The sequence below is a fragment of the Camelus ferus genome, chromosome 11 (assembly GCF_009834535.1).
Source record: "Camelus ferus isolate YT-003-E chromosome 11, BCGSAC_Cfer_1.0, whole genome shotgun sequence".
Taxonomy (NCBI): domain Eukaryota; kingdom Metazoa; phylum Chordata; class Mammalia; order Artiodactyla; family Camelidae; genus Camelus; species Camelus ferus.
Window position 1 is genome coordinate 62,167,173 of NC_045706.1, and position 20,944 is coordinate 62,188,116.

Genomic DNA, 20,944 nt, shown 5'->3' on the forward strand with positions numbered 1-20,944 from the left:
GTCTCGCGAGATCGCTACTTGGGTCAGCCCAAGGTCCTTGTCCGCCCTCCAGAGGACGCAGAGCGCAGGCGCATACACTTTCCAGTGCTCCAACTCAGGGTCCCTTTGCCCTTCCGGAATAAGTAAGATTAAATGGAAGAAACATTTGTTGAAGGCAGGCTCTGTAACGAGTACTTTCCTAAGTGATTCTCTCACACCAAATGTCCTCACAAATACAGATACTATTTAGCCTTAACGTACAGATGTAAAAATAAATGTTAGAAGGCACAAAAGGACAAATATATGATTTCATTTATATGAGGTACCTAGAATTGTCATATTTGTAGAGACAGAAAATAAAATAGTGGTTGCCATAGGCTTGGGAGGATGGCAAGTTCTAGATATGAGTGTGGTAATTGTTGCACAGCAATGCGAATGTACTTAATATCACTCAAGGGTACACTTAAAAATGGTTAAAATGGTAAATTTTATGTTATGTATATTTTACCAAAATTTTTAATAAATAATTAAATAAATACATGTATGTCTGAGATCAGATTCCAAATTCCATCATCCGACTTCAGAGCATAGGCTTGTTTGCACCACATCACACCACACAATTTTCTACTCTGCTTTCCACCATTCTTTACCTCCCCTCACAATCTGGCAATATCCACATTGCAATTTTATTTTTTAATTTTTAATTATTTATTTATTTATTATGACCAGATGTTAAAATAAAAGTCTTACTGTCTCAGTTTTGACAGAGATCCCCAATACTTGCTGTTAACTGCTCCCCACATTTCCCAGCAAGATGAAGGACCATCTGAATAGGATGTGCAAAGGAGATGATCATAATAGGGTTTTACGTATCCGGTCCAAGAATACAAGAAGAAAGGCTATCTCAACAGAAAGCAATAGAAAACAGGTTCAGATACAGACGCTAAAAGGGCAGTCATAACCGGTGATTGGGAGGGGAGCCCTGGAGAATAAGGAGCAACAGGGAATGTTGAAGGAGCCCACAAAAGCCCCAGGAGGAAGTAAATCATCATAAACACTGCCCCAGGCAGATGGAGCCAAGACTCAATCAAACCCTTGAATCTGCTTTTCCTCATTCCCTCTTCAATTCAGATGCAGATTCTGGAATGATACCTTTCTGTAACTAAAAGTGACCGAGGCGCTTTTTTATTATCTTAAGAGTGACCAAAATCTAGGACCTACCTAGATTGCTCAACTAGTTCAAAGTATGTTTGCACAGTAGGGTTAGAGGGCAGAGAGAAAATAAACTCTTTACTGATTGCCCACGATTGTTCAACAGAGGACTGTCTGCTTGCTTGTGATCTGTCACGTACACACACACCCCCAACTTTAAGCCCTAGGAGAGCAGGGACCTGGTCTCTCTGGTTCATTACCGTATCCTCAGGCCCACATTACCACCAGCAGTCAGTAAAAACCTGCTGAGTGAACAAATCAGCATTGTTGCTTTTTTAAGTCTCTAAGTCCTTAAGGTTGTTTTTTTTTTATTGTTGTTGTTATTGTTTTGTTTTTGGTTAAATTTGGGGGGGGGTCTTTAGGTTTATTTATTTATTTAATGGAGGTACTGGGGATTGAACCCAGGACCTTGTGCGTGCTGAACTATATGCTCCCCTCTTAAGTCCCTAAGTTTTGAGGACTGATACCGGAGGTCTGCACCCAAACCATCCTTCATCCACATGGCAGGACCTTTTAATACCCCATTGGGCTGCATGTGGTCCTGGAAGCACTTCTTCCAGGCTATCCTGCTCTAAGCTGCTCTAACCTCAGGCAAACACAGATGTCTGTGAGGGACACAGCAGGAGGACATGCTCTGCAGAAGTGGAAGGAAGGATGAACGTGAATATCTCCCAGAAAATAAAGGATCTGATTTCATCTTGAAAACACGTTTTCTGAATTGTTCACCAGATAGTGGGGCATGGGGGCAGCAGAGAGCAGATACAGCAGAAGCAAGAGAAGCAGCAGCAGTGGTCTCGAGTTGGGGAGGCACAGTGTTCCACTGGAGAGGAGGGAAAATGTTATAACTTTCATTCGCATTGGTTTTTGTCCCCTTTAAATGTTTGCGTGCTTTTTAATGTGCATTATATCAATGTATGCATGATTTATAAATTAAAAGTATACACAAATTCAAGTGTTTGCTCAAAAAAGTTTTTACTGGTAAGTAGGATTATGCAATCATAGATTCATAGAGGCCAGAGGAGGATAAGATCTGGCTGGGAGCTCTGGGCCCATGAGAAGAACATTATAACACCCATTGGCTGACAGCACAGGGATTTTCTGGGTTGTCGCGTTCCACTACTTTATAGCTGCACGTCTCCTTGTTGAAGACTTTCTTGCACTTTTCTGTGTCATAATCCACAGGTACAGCAATACTGTCATTGAGACAAGAATAAGACCTGTTAGAAGGAATCAGATGCCCAGCCTCCCCAGGGCCCATTCTGTGCCAGAAGCAGCCCATACTCCAAGTGTCTGGGGTGCCTCTCACCGACTTAAGGTCACCCCTTGGCTGGAAACCCCAAAGGGCCACCTTCAGGACCGTGCACCCAAATACACAGAACCTGGTTTGTGAACACAGACTATTTTAACATTTTGCTAAATTCCATTCTGCATGCACAAGACCACAGCAAGTCCCGACAGTCTCAGAGACAGAGCTGAGCTTCTCTGGGGTCTAGTAGCTTGCTCCAGCCTAACTCGGCTTATCCTCCCTGCTCAAGAAGTGGCCACTAGGTGTCAGTTACTGTCCCAGGCTAGAGGGACACATGACTGGCATAGAGAAGGCATTAAACATTCATTACATTAATGACTTTATGTTCAGGATCTCATTTAATTCTTATGTCCAAAATTTACAAAGGAGTCACAAAAATTAAATAAAATCCATGAAAATACAAAGGAAAATTACCAAACCACAAAAGGAAGAAGAAAGGAACAAAGAGGATATACCAATTCAACTGCAAAGATAAGTTCAAAATGGCAATAAACACACATCTATCATTAATTACTGTAAATGTTAATGGACTAAATGCTCCAGTCAAAAGACATAGAGTGGCAGACTGGATAATAAAGCAAGAACCTTCAATATGCTGCATACAAGAGACCCACTTTAGGGAGAAGGACACGTATAGATTGAGAGTGAAAGGATGGAAAAGGATATTCCATGCAAATGGAAAAGCCAAAAAAGCAGGTGTTGCAGTACTGATTTCAGACAAAATAGACTTTAAAACAAAGGCCATAAAGAAAGATAAAGAAGGACATTTTATAATGATTATAGGAGTGATACAAGATGAGGATATTACACTCGTTAATATATATGCACCCAATATAGGAGCACCTAAGTACATACAAGAATTACTAACAGAGATAAAGGGGGATATTGATGGGAATACAATCATAGTTGGAGATTTTAACACTGCATTAACATCACTAGATAGATCTTCCAGACAGAAAATAAACAAGGCAACAGAGAAATTAAATACTACAATAGAAAAACTAGATTTGGTGGATATTTTCAGAGCATTACACCCCCCAAAAATAGGATATACATTCTTTTCAAGTGCACATGGAACATTTTCCAGGATCGATCATATACTTGGGCACAAAAGAAACCTCAACAATTTTAAGAAGATAGAAATTATCTCAAGCATCTTTACTGACCACAATGCCATGAAACTGGAAATCAACAACAGAGAAACAAAGGAGAAAAAAAGGAAAGCATGGAGATTAAACAATATGTTATTGAAAAAACAATGGATCAATGAGGAAATCAAAGCTGAAATTAAAAAATACCTTGAGACAAATGATAATGAAAGCACAACCACTCAAAACCTATGGGACACAGCAAAGGCAGTGCTAAGAGGGAAGTTTATAGCGATACAGGCCTTCCTCAAAAAAGAAGAACAATCTCAAATAAACAATTTAACCCACCACCTGAATGAATTAGAAAAAGAAGAACAAAAAGCCCCAAAAAGCAGCAGAAGGAACGAAATAATAAAGATCAGAGGGGAATTAAATACAATAGAGATTAACAAGACCATAGAAAAAAATCAGCCAAACCAAAAGCTGGTTTTTTGAAAAAGTAAATAAAATCGACAAACCTCTGGCCAAACTCACAAAGAAGAAAAAAGAGAGAGCACAAATTAGCAAAATAAGAAAGGAAAATGGAGAAATTACAACAAACAAAATAGAAATACAGAATATCATACGAGAATATTATGAAAAACTATATGGAACCAAACTGGATAACCTAGAGGAAATGGACAAGTTTCTGGAAACATACTGTCCACCAAAACTGAATCAAGAAGAATCTGAACACTTGAACAATCCGATCACTAGAAAGGAAATAGAAATAGCAATTAAAAACCTCCCTACAAATAAAAGTCCAGGACCGGACGGCTTCACCGGGGAATTCTACCAAACATACAAAGAAGAACTCATACCAGTCCTTCTCAAACTCTTCCAGACAATTGAAAAGGAGGGAATACTCCCAAACTCATTCTATGAAGCCACCATCACCCTGATACCAAAACCAGGCAAAGACACTACAAAAAAAGAGAATTATAGGCCAATATTACTGATGAACATAGAAGCCAAAATCCTCACCAAAATTTTAGCAAGTAGAATCCAACAACACATAAAAAAGATTATACATCATGACCAAGTGGGGTTCATCCCAGGGACACAAGGCTGGTTCAACATACGCAAATCAATCAATGTAATACATCACATCAACAAGAGAAAGGACAAAAACCACATGATCATCTCAATCGATGCAGAAAAAGCATTTGATAAAATTCAGCACCCATTTATGATAAAAACTCTCGCCAAAGTGGGTATAGAGGGAACATATCTCAACATAATAAAAGCTATATATGACAAACCTACAGCCAGCATAGTACTCAAAGGTGAAAAACTCAAAAGCTTCCCACTAAAATCTGGGACAAGACAAGGATGCCCACTATCACCACTCCTATTCAACATAGTCCTGGAAGTCCTAGCCACAGCAGTCAGGCAAGAGAAAGAAATAAAAGGGATCCAAATTGGAAAAGAAGAGGTAAAAGTGTCATTATATGTTGATGACATGTTACTATATATAGAAAACCCTAAAAGGTCCACACAAAAGCTACTAGAGCTGATTGAAGAATTCAGCAAGGTAGCAGGTTACAAAATTAACATTCAAAAATCAGTTGCATTTCTTTACACTAACGATAAATCAACAGAATAAGAAAGTAAAGAAACAATCCCCTTTAAAATAGCACCCAAAGTAATAAAATATCTGGGAATAAATCTAACCAAGGAGGTGAAAGAATTATACACAGAAAACTATAAACCACTGATGAAAGAAATTAAAGAAGACTTTAAAAAATGGAAAGATATTCCATGCTCTTGGATTGGAAGAATCAATATTGTTAAAATGGTCACACTGCCCAAGGCAATCTACAGATTTAATGCAATCCCTATCCAATTACCCAGGACATATTTCACAGAACTAGAACAAATCATAATAAAATTTATATGGAACCATCAAAGACCTAGAATTGCCAAAGCATTACTGAAGAGAAAGAAAGAGGCTGGAGGAATAACTCTCCCAGACTTCAGACAATACTATAGAGCTACAGTCATCAAGACAGCATGGTATTGGTACCAAAACAGACATATAGACCAATGGAACAGAATAGAGAGCCCAGAAATGAACCCACAAACTTTTGGTCAACTCATCTTCGACAAAGGAGGCAAGAATATACAATGGAATAAAGACAGTCTCTTCAGCAAATGGTGTTGGGAAAACTGGACAGCAGCATGTAAAACAATGAAGCTAGAACACTCCCTTACACCATATACAAAAATCAACTCAAAATGGATTAAAGACTTAAACATAAGACAAGATACAATAAACCTCCTAGAGGAAAACATAGGCAAAACATTATCTGACATACGTTTAAAAAATTTTCTCCTAGAAGAAATAAAAGCAAGAATAAACAAATGGGACCTAATGAAACTTACAAGCTTCTGCACAGCAAAGGAAACCAGAAGTAAAACAAGAAAACCTACGGAATGGGAGAAAATTTTTGCAAGTGAAACCGACAAAGGCTTGATCTCCAGAATATATAAGCAGCTCATACGACTCAATAAGAAAAAAATAAACAACCCAATCCAAAAATGGGCAGAAGACCTAAACAAGCAATTCTCCAAGGAAGGCATACAAATGATCAAAAAGCACATGAAAAAATGCTCAATATCATTAATTATCAGAGAAATGCAAATCAAAACTACAATGAGGTATCATCTCACACCAGTCAGAATGGCCGTCATTCAAAAATCCACAAATGACAAATGCTGGAGAGGCTGTGGAGAAAGGGGAACCCTCCTACACTGCTGGTGGGAATGCAGTTTGGTGCAGCCACTATGGAAAACAGTGTGGAGATTCCTCAAAAGACTAGGAATAGACTTACCATATGACCCAGGAATCCCACTCCTGGGTTTGTGTCCAGAAGGAAATCTACTTCAGGATGACACCTGCACCCCAATGTTCATAGCAGCACTATTTACAATAGCCAAAACATGGAAACAGCCTAAATGTCCATCAACAGGTGACTGGATAAAGAAGATGTGGTATATTTATACAATGGAATACTACTCAGCCATAAAAACCGACAAGATAATGCCATTTGCAGCAACATGGATGCTCCTGGAGAATGTCATTCTAAGTGAAGTAAGCCAGAAAGAGAAAGAAAAATACCATATGAGATCGCTCATATGTGGAATCTAAAAAAACAAAAACAAAAACAAACAAACAAAAACAAAGTGTAAATACAGGACAGAAATAGACTCACAGACAGAGAATACAGACTTGTGGTTACCGGGGGGTGGAGGGTGGGAAGGGATAGCCTGGGATTTCAAAATTGTAGAATAGATAAACAAGATTACACTGTATAGCACAGGGAAATATACACAAAATGTTATGATAACTCACAGAGAAAAAAATGTGACAATGAGTGTGTATGAGTCCATGAATGACTGAAAAATTGTGCTGAACATTGGAATTTGACTCATTGTAAAATGATTATAAATCAATAAAAAATGTTAAAAAAAATAAAAAAAAATTCTTATGTCCACATGATTATCCCTATTTTACAGTGAGGCAACTGAGGCTCAGAGAGATTAAGAAACTTATACAGGGTCACACAGATGGTATGCAAGGGAAGGGAGATTCAGACTCAGTTGCTCTGACTCCAGCATTGAGCCTCTTCCCACTTCACTCTTTTTCTACACTAGGTCCACAGGACCCCTAGAAGAGGGTCATACTGACGTGGCTGTGATGATGTAGCAATGACCAGGGTAGGGAGTGTCAAATCCGGGTGTCACGGATGCTACACTCTGGAGGTGTACTCCCATGTCAGGGAGGAATGGCTCACTAGGCTTTAACCTGGCCGACACAATCACACTCCAGAGTCCCGTTGACACTTGATACAAAGACAATATCAAATTTCTGGGGGCAAAAAATCAAAGTCTGTTGTAATATGCAGTCACCCAGCCAAGGCAATACCTGCGAACCTGCTTCAGGCAGCCAGACATACAGTTTCCTGACCTGGTGTTCCTTTTGCTCCCTTAAGCACTTAGCAGGGCGCATCTCGACAAATGTATTCAGAACTTTCAAGGCACTTAAACTTCAGCAGCACTTGTATGTTCTGATTCTGGTCAAGCACTCAATCTTCTTTCTGCTCCCTGGTGGTATCATGAGATTCTCAGAGGCACTTGCCAAAGTTCAAATTGCTTAACCTCCTATAGATTCTGACTTAGTAGGTTTGGGGATGGGCTCCAGGAATCTGTATTTCATCAACTTTCCCAGATGATTCTGTGATTTCAGGCAAGTTTGGGAAACACTATTTTATGCCAATGCCTCTGTCACCAAAGCCAATTCTGTTCTTGCAAAACACTATAGGCCAATAAACAAGATTATACTGTATAGCACAGGGAAATATATACAAGATCTTATGGTAGCTCACAGAGAAAGGAATGTGACAAGGAATATATATATGTTCATGTATAATTGAAAATTTGTGCTCTACAATGGAATTTGACACAACATTGTAAAATGATTATAAATCAATAAAAAATGTTAAAAAAAAAAAACACTATAGGCCAAGTTTGACATGAAGACCTCAGATGGGTTTGGGGGCGGGGGTAGGAAGGAGTGGAGATGGACTGGCTAGTTTGGATGCAGTTGCCGAGGAAACAGGAAAATTAGGGCCATGCTGCAAGTACTCTCTGATTTATTGGCCCAAGTACCAGTGTGGCTTTGGTGTCCACAATCACCCAGCAGAAAAACACCTGCTCAACCCTTGGGCTGACTTGAGTTAAACTCGAGCAGTGAAGCAACTTCAGGTTTAGAATACAAAGCTCACTCACTCCACTCCTCACATCATTCCCTCTGCCTGTGTTCAGAGCCACTCCTGTTCTCGCAAATGGCCACAGACCAAGCAAGGCTGAAGTGAAAACCAGCTCACTTCCAGACTAGCTTCAGTCTGTTGAGTGTCCTTTCCTGTCTTCAGCAACCCATATGGATATAGGTATTTAATAATAAAGATATTTATTGAGATTCAAAAATAAGTTAAAAGAAATGAGATTGAGGTGGAAACAACCCAAATGTCCATCAACAGATGTGTGGATATACAAAATGTGATTGAAACATTATTCAGCCTTCAAAAAGAAGGAAATTCTGAGACATGTTACAATATAGATGATCCTTGAGGACATTATACTGAAATAAGCCAGTATGGGGGTTCAGAATGAGCCTCCCCCAAATGTGCCACTTTTGCATGAGGATTATCTTCAGCTAAAGACAGTAGACACCCTGCAAGTTCAAGAGAAACTTCTGCTCCCCACCCTCAACTTCCTAGGAGAATTTAAATTGAGGATCCTTCCCAGAAAAGAGCTACTACCAGAGGTAAATTTATCTAAATGGCCCCATCTATGTGTCAGAGTAAACATCTAATTACCAAATATCTATTCTTAATCTCACCATCCTGTGAATGACCCTCCTGTCCTTGGAAGCCTCAAGCGCCTCTCCCTTCCTTAGCTCAGGTTGGCATATAGACTTCATTTTACCTGCTTTTCAGGATTCTGATTCTAAACCTCTCATGTATGTGGCATTCCCATATATATGAAATTAAACTTGATTTTCTCCTGTTAATCTATCTCATGTCAATTTAATTCTTAGCCAGAAGAACCATTGAAGTGTAGAGAAAAGTCTTATTCCTTCCTGATAACCAGTCATAAAAGCACAAATACTTGACAATTCCACTCAGGGTTGTCAAAGTCATAGAGATAGAGAGTAGAATGGTGGTTGGCAGGAACTGGGGTTGAGAAGGAAGTGAAGAGTTGTTTATTAATGGACACGGAGTTTCAGTTTGGGAAGATGAAGAAGTTCCGGACATGGATGGTGAAGATGGGTGTACGAAATCGTGAATGAACTTAAATGCCACTGATTTTACTTTTAAAAATGGTTAAAATGCTAAATTTTATGTTATGTGTATTTTACCACGATTTTTTAAAAGAAAAGAAAGAAAGAGGACTGAAAACTCAACTTCCTTCAGGATGGGATTTTGAAAGAAGGAGAAACCGTTCCTTAGGCAGCATCCCAGCAGTGGCTACACCTTCTTCTTGGCCCTGCTGGCTTGAGACTTACAGGCTGCAACAGTTAATTCCATTCTGGCTGCAAGAACACTCTTCACAGTTCTCAGTCTTCCACTGGGAGTCCAGAGGGTGTGTGATTCCATCGAGATCCTTGCATTCTAAAAGAATACATGTGGCATCGTCAGTGGGGTCCCCAAATCATGCAACCAGAACAAGGCTTGTGGGGCACTGGGGCCAGCCCCTGCCCTCTGCACCCTTCCTAGAGATGGAGAATCTTAATGATTTTAAAGTCGTCTCAGAAAAGTGCTCTTGTGTTCACTCATGGCTCAACTCCAGGGCAGCTGAGCTCATGCCACTGGTCATGTTTTCTTACAGCAAGCTTGAATCCATCCAGATTTGGCTTCAGAACAGACATTTCAAGACAAAATAAGCCCCTCCCTCTTTAATCAGTTAGCTATTATGAGCCTAGTGGTACTTAGGGTGATTTTTTTTTTTCCCGTCTGGATTATCTCCAGATAAATGCCTCATTTCTCCACTTCCTTTTGCTTTGGTTCTCAACCCCAAATGCACATGTGAGACATCTTGGGCATTTAAAAAATTAAAAAAAAAAAAAAAAAAGCCCTGTGCCAGGTCCCAACCCAGACCAATCAGATCAGAATCTCTGGGCATGGGGCCCAGGCTGCCATATTTTCAGAAAGCTCCCCCTAAATGGTCCAGATGTTTAACAAGAATGAGAACCACTGCTCTAGATCCGAGGAGGTTCAGGTGTGTTTGAGGGACCGGTGACATCAGCACCACCTGGGACTGTGAGACATGGAGACCCTCATGCCCACTCTAGGCCCATAGAATCAGAACCTGTATTTCAGTAGGATTCCCAGAGGGTTTACATGCATACTGAAGTCTGAGAAGTACTGGAATAATCAATGATTCTCAATCCTAGTTGCATGTAGGAGTCAACCAAGAAGCTTTTAAGTGTGTAGCTCCTGGTCTTGAATGGGGCCTGCACACTGCTAAGTTTCAAAAGCTCCCCAGGCAATTCTCAATTCTAGGATTGAGAAGCACTGTCTTATATAAATGGTTAAGTTGAAGTCCTTAATTCTTCTCCATTTCTATATCTGCCCTAACCCTCTCTCTTGTGTAGATTTAAGGGCATTCATCTGCCAACAGGTTACATCTACCAGGATGCAATAAAATAATAAACATTGAAAACTTAGGACTTACCATTAGATCCAGAGTTCTGGTTAGGGATGATAAAGCACTGAGTATTGCATAAAGTCACCAAGGTGGCTAAAACCAAGAGGCTGACCAGAATAGCATTCTGTAATGGGAAGAAGGGTCAGGGAAGGAGAATGAATAAATTCAGTCGGTAAACACTGACTAAGTGTCCTGTATGGAGACCCCTGCAGGGTTCTGACAGGTGCTTTGAAGGTGGAGCTGCTACTCTCGGGTAATCTAGCAGAGGAGTAAGACCTACAGAAGTTACTAAAATCAACTGGAGAAAAACTTAAATGTGAGTCAAATGTCATAGAGCGATAATGAAAGTGTGCAATTTTATTACAGAGGAGATTCAGGAAGCCCTTGTGGGTAGGCAATTTTTAGCTGCTTTGCAGAGTATGTATAATTTAAAGGACAGAAATGAGTGAAAGAGTTCAGGAATATAATAAAACATTGACAAAGATACAGAGACAAAGAAAACACAATAGGAGACTTGCTGGAGCTAACTGGGTTAGTTGGAGTCTTAGACCACAAGGCTAAGAACTGCATTTTCCAGATGATATAGGCATCATTGATGGCTGCATGAACATATCAGCTCCTCTAGGCTAATACTGGATGTGTAGGACAAAGGAAAGTGTCTTGTCATCATTTTGAGATGAGTAAGATAAGCAAACAAACAAACTTTAAGGTGGAAATTTCCAAGAACTTTTTAAAAAGGAAGATGAGGTGAGGGTACTTATTTTGTAAACTGCCTAAAATTAATTATGAACTAATGCTACATGAAATAGTGCATTAATAATGTAAGAATAGAAAGATAAAGGGAACAAAATAGAAAACCCAGAAAGTATGGGTATATACACATATTTATAAACAAATTTTTAAAAATATATAAGTTTACTATAAAATAAACCTAATCTTTGAAATCTGTAGAGAATAATTATTCAATAAATGGTATTAGAACAAGTGGTGAACTATCTGATGAAGAAACAAAGTTAATTCCCTACTTTAGTTCCCACAATAAAATAAATTCCAAAAGGATTCAAAAGTTACATTTTTACAATAAGATCATAAGCTAATTACAGATACATAGGTAAATATCTTATTCTAAGCATAAAAGAAAAAGGAAATAGACTTGAATATGTAAAAGGTGTAAGTCTTAAACAAAATTAAAAAGCAATTACCAAATTTGAATTTATATAAAGAGTTTTTAAAACATCAATGGGAAAAAGAGAAACATCCTAGTCAAAAAAATGGCAAAGGAAATAAAGTAACATTTCCCACACGCCTGAATAGAAAGGTTAATAAATACGTGAGAAAGTTCAACTTACCAATAACACGAGAAATGTAACTATATAGATAAAATAGAATCATAATGGGGTGGCAAGAATAATTATTTAATTTCTAATACCCAGAGGGAAATAGAAGCATATGTGGGAAGTAAAAGGCCCAAGGATGGTTGCCATTGGAACAATTTTTACAGAGAGCAATTTGATAGTGTATGTCCAAATTCTTAAAACTGTTATTTATAACTGAATCACTTTGCTGTACACCAGAAACTAACACAACATTATGAATCAACTATACTTCAATTTTTTTTAATTTAAGAAAAATAATAAACTGGAAAAAAGAAAAAAACTGTTTGCAACATTCGACTTCACTTTTTCACTTCTAAGACTTCATCCTAAGAAGAACAGCACAGAGAAAGAAAGAGATATACTTCTCAAGGATGCTCACAGCCATGGGAAAATGGAAATAATCAAAATGCTCAGGGCTCGTTGAGAACATGGTGGTTCAGAAAAGAAACAAGTGAACGGAGGAGGTAAGAGAATATGAAAGGACATGAGCAAATGATAACTATATATCATTAAGTGAAATGATACAATGAACAAAACAATAGTCTAACGTAAAAAGATACATAGAGAGGGAGATGCTCAGATGCTCAGGAAGAGACTGAAGGTTTTATACCACGTTCCAACAAGTGATCTTTGAGTTGACAGATTATGACAATTTTCTTCTTTCGACTTTACCTCTTCTTTTCGAAATTGTTTTCTAAATTGTCTACAGTTAAATGCTTTGATTTTATAACCAAAAGAAATAAAATCCATTCTGACAAGAAACCCTCCACACATTTAGTTTACACCGGAACTTGAGGCTGCACCTGCTCTCTCTGTTTCATTATTTTGCATAATCTTCACCTTAAGATCATTGTGAAAATCTGAATTCTTTTCTCAAAAAAAAAAAAAAGAAAGAAAAGGCCAGCCTTATTGACAACATTTCTGCTCCCTTCATCCAGAAAGGTGGCCCCTGCGGGTAGTGGTGATCACAGGAATCTTGGAGGTCCGGTTTCACCCAGTCACGGAACAGTGGAGTCAATAGGCGTGAGCCAGGACTGCAGCCCAGGGTGAGTGAGAGGTGCAGGATTCCCAGATGTGCTGCAGCTCTGAGAAGAGGCCCCTGATTGAATGACTAGAGGATGGAGTCCAAAAATGGTGACGGGGCGGGGGGCGGGGGGGGAACGAATTATTCAGTTTTGAAGTTAACCAATTGCACTATCTCACAAATAGCCTGCCCCTCTCTCCCCACCCCAGCCTCAGTTTCCTCCCTTGTAAAAAGAGAAGTTCCTCAACTTGAGTGTGTCTCAGAATCACCTAGGTTGCAAATAAGGGACCCCATTCTCAAGCTCACTGAAGAAGGATAACATCAGTGTCTTTGAATCTTTACAGAGTCTCCCAGGTGAGACGCACAAGAAAAATGATGCAAACCAGTGCTGCTTTAATGTGCATATGAATCCCTGGGAGATCTTGTTAAATAAAAAGCAGATTCTGCTTCACTGGGGCTAAAGAGTCCTCATTTCTAGCAAGCTCCCAGGCAGCGCTAGCACTGCTGGCCTGAGGAACTCCCCTGAGCAGAAAGGCTCTAAAGTTCCTTCCTGTTCCGGGATTCTATTCTTCCACCTTCCCTCCCACTCCTCTTTGCTTCCTTTCCTGTCTTCAGTGAACACGAGCCTCTAATACGTGCAGGCACAGAAGATGGCATTTATTCTATTTTCTGGGGTTTTTAAGGGGGACGAGCAGGGAATGGGTAATTAGGTTTATTTATTTATTTGTTTTTTAAACTATTATTATTTTTTAATGGAGGTCCTGGAGATTGAACCGGGGACCTAGTGCATGCTAAGCAGACGCTCTACCACTGAGCTATATGCTCCCATCCCATTCTATTTTCTAAATGGTGCAGCTTTATGCCTGGCCTTGGGGTGAAGCAGGCTGGCGATGCCCCTAGAAATTGTGTCTCTTTAGGTAAGTTGCTGCTCCTTGGAGAGCCTTGCCCTGTCCAATCCAGAGTCAGGTGTGTTCAAGGGGGTCTTAGGCAGGGCAGTGGCATGGCTTGGGGCCATGGCTTACAAAGTTCACTCTGAGGCTGGAGGAAGGGGTCTGAGTGGAGCAGGGAGGATCGCACTGTTTCCCTGCTATTCCCAGCTCTGTCTCAATGCAGTCTCTGAGGCGCGGCCCGAGAGAGGACCGTCTCCAACCCCACTTGTCTACTTCTGCCTATTGGCCGCTGCCTCCCTCTTCCTTTGTACCAGGAGAGCAGCCCAGTTCATTCCCTTTTACTGGCTCTAGCCAAGGATACTTTTTAAAAGATCAAGTTGGAATTAAAGACAGAAAGGAAGATAAGTTTTTATCTATTCTGACACAAAATTTTTTCTTAATACAACACGATACAGTAAAAAGGGCCTAGGGTAACGGTTCCCAAACTTTGCTTTAAAATCACACGGGCAGCTTTGAAAAACCCTGCTTTCTCGGGCTTCACTGCAGACCAATTAGATCAGAGTATCTGTGATGGGAATCAAGTACCAGTATTTTTCAACGATCCCCAGGTGATCCCACTGCACAGCCAAGTTTGGGAACCACCGGCCCAGGGAGAAGGACTCCTGGGTTCACAGCTCAGCTCCCTTCCTGGCTCATGGAGAGACCCCCACGGCAGCTTCTTCTCTCCCCAGCTTCAGGTTCCTTATCTATAAAACCATGCAGTGCTGTAGCTCTGAAATCAGATTTCATTTCACAGATCACTCACTCAGGGCCCAAGATTTAGAGACACAGATGAAACCCAATTGAATCCCCAAATTCCTGGAAGAAATAGCAGACTTCAGAGAGCAGAAATGGTGCTAAATTCATGAAGATGTTCCCAAGCTCCCAGACTCTCATTCTACTACACATTGTATTGTAAATCATCTATAGAAGATTCTTCACCAGGTCACATTTACTGTTAAATACTCTCCGGCAGAAACACACATCACAGCATATTAAAATAAGGACTATAGATCCTTTTTTTTTTCCTGGCCTTTAGGGATGAAACCAGCTACCTACCATTGTGATGAGCAGGAGTCCTTACAGGCACATGCATCCAGGGAAAGTCATGTCAAGCTTATATAGGAGCTGGCAACCATACATTTGGTGTTGTTAGGAAAGGTAACACGCCAAGGACACAGTCACTGTTTACAGAGGGTTGGTTATCAACAGGAAACTATGGTTTCAGATGATTTATGAGTTATTCATCAATCAGATCTCCACCCCAATTATATGTTTACCCTTGCTGTTCCCACCCTCGATACGCATTTGCCCTTGACGGGAAAGAGCAGAGGAAGAGAATTCCCCTTTCCTGAGCCTTCGCCTCCCACTTGGTGGGTGGTTGGGCACAAAGCATGTTGTCTGGTTTGATTTCACACACAAAGAAATAGAGGCTCAGAGATGCCAGCCACATAGCCAAGTGGTGAAGCTGGGCTTCAAGGAGGCAGAAGAGTGGTCAGTCCAGTTGGCAGCCTGAGGTCTATTTTGAGAGATCAGAAGTGCCCCAAGCCACTCTCCGCGGTATGAGGACGCAGCACCCTGCAGCCAGGTTTCTCCAGACAGGCCACATGGGCTCAGACAGCCTGGACTTTCTAAAACTCTTCTTGACTCTTAAGTGTTTACTCCCTGCTACTACAAGCCAGCTTTCCTTCTTTGTTCCACCGTGCTCTTCTAAAAAACTCTGCTTGCCCTCATCACGCCCACAATGGCCTCTCGGGAGCAGCAACGAACAGAACGTCCTGATATATTTCAGGGACTTACCATCTGTATCAGTTTGCTCCGGCCGCCATAACAAAATATCTCAGACTGGGTGGCTTAAACAGCAGAAATGTATTTTCTCACAATCCTGGAGGCTAGGAGTCTGAGATCAAGTTATCAGCAGGGTTGATTTCTTCTGCAAACCTCTCTCCTGGTTTGCAGTTGATCATTTTCCTCCTGTGTCTTCCTCTGTGGGCATCTGTGTCCTGGCCTCTGCTTCTTTTAAGGACACCAGTCATGTTGGATTAGGGCCCACTTGAATGACGTTATGTTGTTTTAATTACCTCTTTAAAGGCCCTACCTCCAATACAGTCACATTCTGAGGCCCTGGGGCTTAGGATTCCAACATATGAATTTGAGGGGAATATAATTCAAGCCATAACACCATTTAATCCCCAAATGATCCCCCCCACAGCTTGCCACAGTGCCTAAAATTTCAACCTGGGTTTTCCTCTACCCACAGAAGTTCGGGTCTCTTGACCAAATGGCTCTCAAAGCTCTTCCGAGCTGACCATGGTGATCCTTTCCAGTGCCATCTGCCACCACTCCTAAAATAAGTCTTAGTACCCAGACACCTGTTTGGGGTAGCTCTCCTGCTCCTGTGAGGGGCTGCCTCCCCTCTCACCAGGGGGCCCGCACACACTTCCGCTTTCACCTGCAAACGTTTGAACTGCCCGTCATAGACTCTAAGTTCCTGGAAGTCAGGGGCACAATCATCATCGTTTGTGGCCTCTCGGTTTCTTTTGAAACACCAGGTTTGAAGAATCTCACACGATGTGAGTCCCATCATACCTAAGTAGCAGCTAGGACTTGCTGTCCTGGCATCCTTGTCACAGGCTTGTGACCTCAGCTCCACAATCAGACACACTGAGCAAGACCCCCTTAAAGACGACGCATGAAAACTGGCATCACACAGAGCCCCCCAGGAGTGAGTGCTGGTGGCAGACGCCACAGTGGCAGTGGCATGAGGGGCAGAGGTCTTGCTGGAGCCATCAGCAGTGGGGATGGAAGTGGGGGGGGGCATCTATCTGGTCTTATGCAACCAAGCCTATGTCTCTGGCCTTCCACAAAGACTGTGAGCTGCCTGTCATCTTTAATAAATTCCTTTCCTGCTTGCACAGACTGGGGCAGGTTTGTCATTTGCAGCTAAGAACTCTGTGACCAAGACGGTGACCATAACTTATTCTTGTCCCTGTCCCATCTAATGACAGCACAGAACAGCCACACAGGACAGAATCACATCTGGTTTAATGCATGAATTCCAGAGCAGGAAAAGATCCTGACGTCAGACAATGTCATAGCTAGAAAGTGCTCACTAGGTGCTGGAAGGAGGGCGCTCCCTGCCTGTGCCCAGAGGAGCCCGAGCAGTGGCTTGTGATGGGGAGGGATGTTGCGAGCAGGTGTTGGGGGTTGCCGCAGGGGTCCAGGGGGAGGAAGGAACCCCAAACAAGCACCCCTCCAGTGTGTTGCAGCCATTTCTGTCCAAACTTGCCTGACCCATTTTCAAATGTTCACTGTTCAATCCTATTTAAACTTTCATCTTGGCCAACTGAACAGGCCTTATTTCTTCCTTCATTTATTTGTTTGTTTTACACACACACACACACACACACACACACACAGTAGGAAAAAAGAGGACATGGAGGTAAGCAAAAGAAAAAGCTCTGTGGTTGTCCTGTCCAAAGAGAGCTACTGTTAGTGTTTTTGGAGGAGTTCCTTTGAGAGCTTCTTCGGTGTTTTCATTTAGGAGAAGCAAAAATCATAAGCACTTTTTCCCAGGATGGAACATGGTACATACTATTATATACAGATTATAGCATGCCATTCTATAATTTGCTTTTCTTATTTAGCAATGCTGTGAGCATCTCTACACATCAATAAATAGAGGTCTGATCACTATTTTTTAAGCACTTTTTTTATTGAGTTATAGTCATTTTACAATGTTGTTGATCACTATTTTAATGTCTACATTTTATTCCATAGAATGCCTGGGCTCTCATTAATTCCATCAGTCTTCTCTTGTTGGTCACTGTTGTTTCTGACTTTTTTTTTAATTAGGGACACCACTATAACTCAATAAAATATATATATATATCTGTGACAATGGTGAGATTGGGTCAAAAATATGATATTAAGGAACTTTGGAAAGCAGAACTATTTCACAATTTAAAAAATCATCATTGTTTAAAATGCTTAGAATACATTCTTATAAAACAAACAAATAAATAAATAAATTAGGGACACCAAGTTAGGAATTTTAGCCTTTAGATAAAATTTTCCCCACACTTAATGCTAATTTCCTTAGGATATAATCATAGAAGTAGAATTTCTGGATTGGAAGTATTATTATTTCATTATCTGCTAATCAGAAAGGTAAGAAAAGTTACTTCATTTTAATTTACTTTTCTCTGGACGATTGGCAAGACTAGACATTGTTGGTGTATTCATTGGCCAGCTGTATTTCCTCTTTTGTGAACATCCTGTTCACCTGTGAAAATGAACTTGTAAAAATAGGTTGAACTATTTTTCTGTTTTGCTGGTGTTTATATTTTGCTTCTGGATGAGTGAATAAGCTCTTAATATATAACAGATATTAATCTTCAATGGTCACATATGTTGCAAATAGTTTCCTCACTTTTTCATACTCAGAACACTGACTCTGGAGATTAAATTAGGAATGAGGAGTTTTCCTCATTTCCATTTTTACCTTTTAAAGTGATATATTTTTACATAAGGAGATTTTAAACTTTTACTTAGATCTAGCAAATATTTATTATATGGTTCTTGCCTTAATTTATCTATGGTTAATAGATCGAAAGTTCTCAAGAACTCTTTTTGGGGTGCACCACATTTCAGAACATTTTACTTTTAAATAGGTAGGGCATGTATATGATAAAAATATATTCTTTAAAGCCTCTCTTCCACCTGCCTCCCAGACTCTCAGTTCCTCTTGCCAGAACTCCTAGCAATTACTGATTCCTTAAATAGCCATTATCCTAGAGACGGTCTATACAAATATGTGTGCACGCACATGCTTCCTGGAACACAATTCACAGTGTGTTGCACACACTATTCTGCATTTTACTGCTGTCTCTTAGCGCTCTATTCTTAATATCTGCCTAATATCTATATAGGATATATAGATACTATAGGATAACTAGTTTCTTACCAATGAGATGACTCTTTTAAGTTCCTTCCAAGTTTTGCTCTTACTAACCATGTGGCTACAAATACATGTTCACATGTCTTTGAGTCCCATTCCCATTAGAAAAAAAAAACAAAAAACCTTTTTATCTTGAAATAATTTGACTCACAAGAAGTTGAAAAATAGTACGGAGAGTTCCTGTGTATTATCAGCTAGCTTCTGCCAATGATAACATCTTAAATAAGCATAGGACATTTTCCAACCAAAGAAACTGACACTGGTACAAAGGTACAATACTATAACTAAACCATGGAGTCCATTCTTATCTTAGTTTTTATATGTACTTTCTGGTGTGTCCAGTTCCCATTTAAGACCATTCCACTTTGCTTTCTGGGCCTTTTCTGCACATGTTACTTTCAAAGCAGGGTCGGGTAAGTGGAGGCACCCCCACACCAGTAACATGTCACACTGGCTTTGGCACCTGCCCAAAGTAACACTGAACATTGCCTAATCTCTTCATAATTGACAACCTCCATCATATAAAAGTCATTAATACATTTTCTATTTATTTCTCTCTCTCTTTCTCTCTCTCTCTCTCCTCTCTGTGTGTGTGTGTGTGTGTGTGTGTGTGTGTGTGTGTGTGTGTGTGTGTCTGATGTAGCATGAAAAGTCTAGGATTCATACTACTTCTAAAGTATTTTACAAATTTGTTCCCTACTTTTCCCCGTAAAGTCCTATAAATGAATATAAGAGATGGGCCCAAGAGAAAAAAGATTTCAGCTAAGCCAATGACTCCTTGGCCGCCTGGGTGTGTGATTTTGGGCAACATACATGGCAGGACTGGCACAAGTTTCTGAGTGCTGGAAGGTTAGCATCCCTTAGAGAGGCTGAGGATCGTGGGCTCTGCAGGCAGACAGACAAGGGCCTGAGTCCTGATTCCAAAATATGTACCGTGTGATCTTGGGCAAGTTACTTAACCTCCATGTGTCTACTCTTCATCTAAAATGGGGATCATAATAGCACCTACTCTGTGGAGTCATCCTGAAAATTAAATGGCATTAAGTCAGATCAGGTCTTTCCTTCCAGAAGATTCTCATGTCGCCAAGAGTCCAGACTGAAGTCCTTCAGGGCCCATCAGCTCCTCCATGACCCTTGTCCCCCTCACTCCTCTGGCTTTATCTTCCCTACAGGCCACTCACGTGCTCCATCCCTGCCTCCCTCGCCCTCCTTGCTGACCTCCAGACACCATCAGATCTTTACCCACATGTCGCCCTCTTGGGAGGTCCTTCCCTGAACGAGGCTACAGAACATCTCACCCACAGGCCTGTCCTCACTCTCCCCGTCCCCGCTCTCCCCGCTTTATTTCTCTGCAAGGCACTAACCATCTCTCCTCCTAAGACACAGTTACCTGCTTAGTCGTCTGCCTCCCCTCAACTAGGATATCAGCTCCTTCGGCGCTGGCACTTTCACTCTTTTGTTCGTGGCTTTTTACTCCCAGCACTCTGAATAGTGCCTGGAACAGAGTGGAGGCTCACCCAGTATGTAGTCAGTGAATGGATAACCAAGAAGTGCTTGCACAGTTCCTGCCACCCAGCATGTGTTCTATAAAGGGAGCCTTAGCTCTTGTATAAACCGAGAACAGTGGGAACAGCCACCAGGCTTGCAGTGAGATTTAAACTAAACCATGTAGGTGGAAGGTGTTGTAGAAACCGTTAAGTGCTCTGCAAATGGGAGTAAGAGTTATTTTTACAAGGCTGTTTGTTGATGAGCTTTTTACCCTTAGAGACTTTGTTCATTGTTTGGACCAATCCTTGAGTCTCAACAGAGCTCACAGCCT

General features: G+C 40.8%; 1 protein-coding gene across 2 annotated transcripts; it reads right to left on the reverse strand.

Moving 5' to 3' along the window:
* Nucleotides 1-1,828: 1,828 nt before the first annotated feature.
* MSMB (microseminoprotein beta) lies at nucleotides 1,829-16,142 on the reverse strand. Of its 2 annotated transcripts, none has more exons than XM_014562641.2 (4): nucleotides 15,966-16,142; nucleotides 10,864-10,960; nucleotides 9,695-9,800; nucleotides 1,829-2,384 (listed from the first exon to the last, which is right to left on the reverse strand). In XM_014562641.2, exons 1-4 carry the CDS (start codon nucleotides 15,966-15,968, stop codon nucleotides 2,255-2,257), a joined length of 336 nt encoding a protein of 111 aa, XP_014418127.1. In that variant the 5' UTR covers nucleotides 15,969-16,142; the 3' UTR covers nucleotides 1,829-2,254. The 2 variants fall into 2 exon arrangements, with proteins under 2 accessions (XP_014418127.1, XP_014418128.1); XM_014562642.2 differs by lacking the exon at nucleotides 15,966-16,142 and adding an exon at nucleotides 15,225-15,320.
* Nucleotides 16,143-20,944: the final 4,802 nt, after the last annotated feature.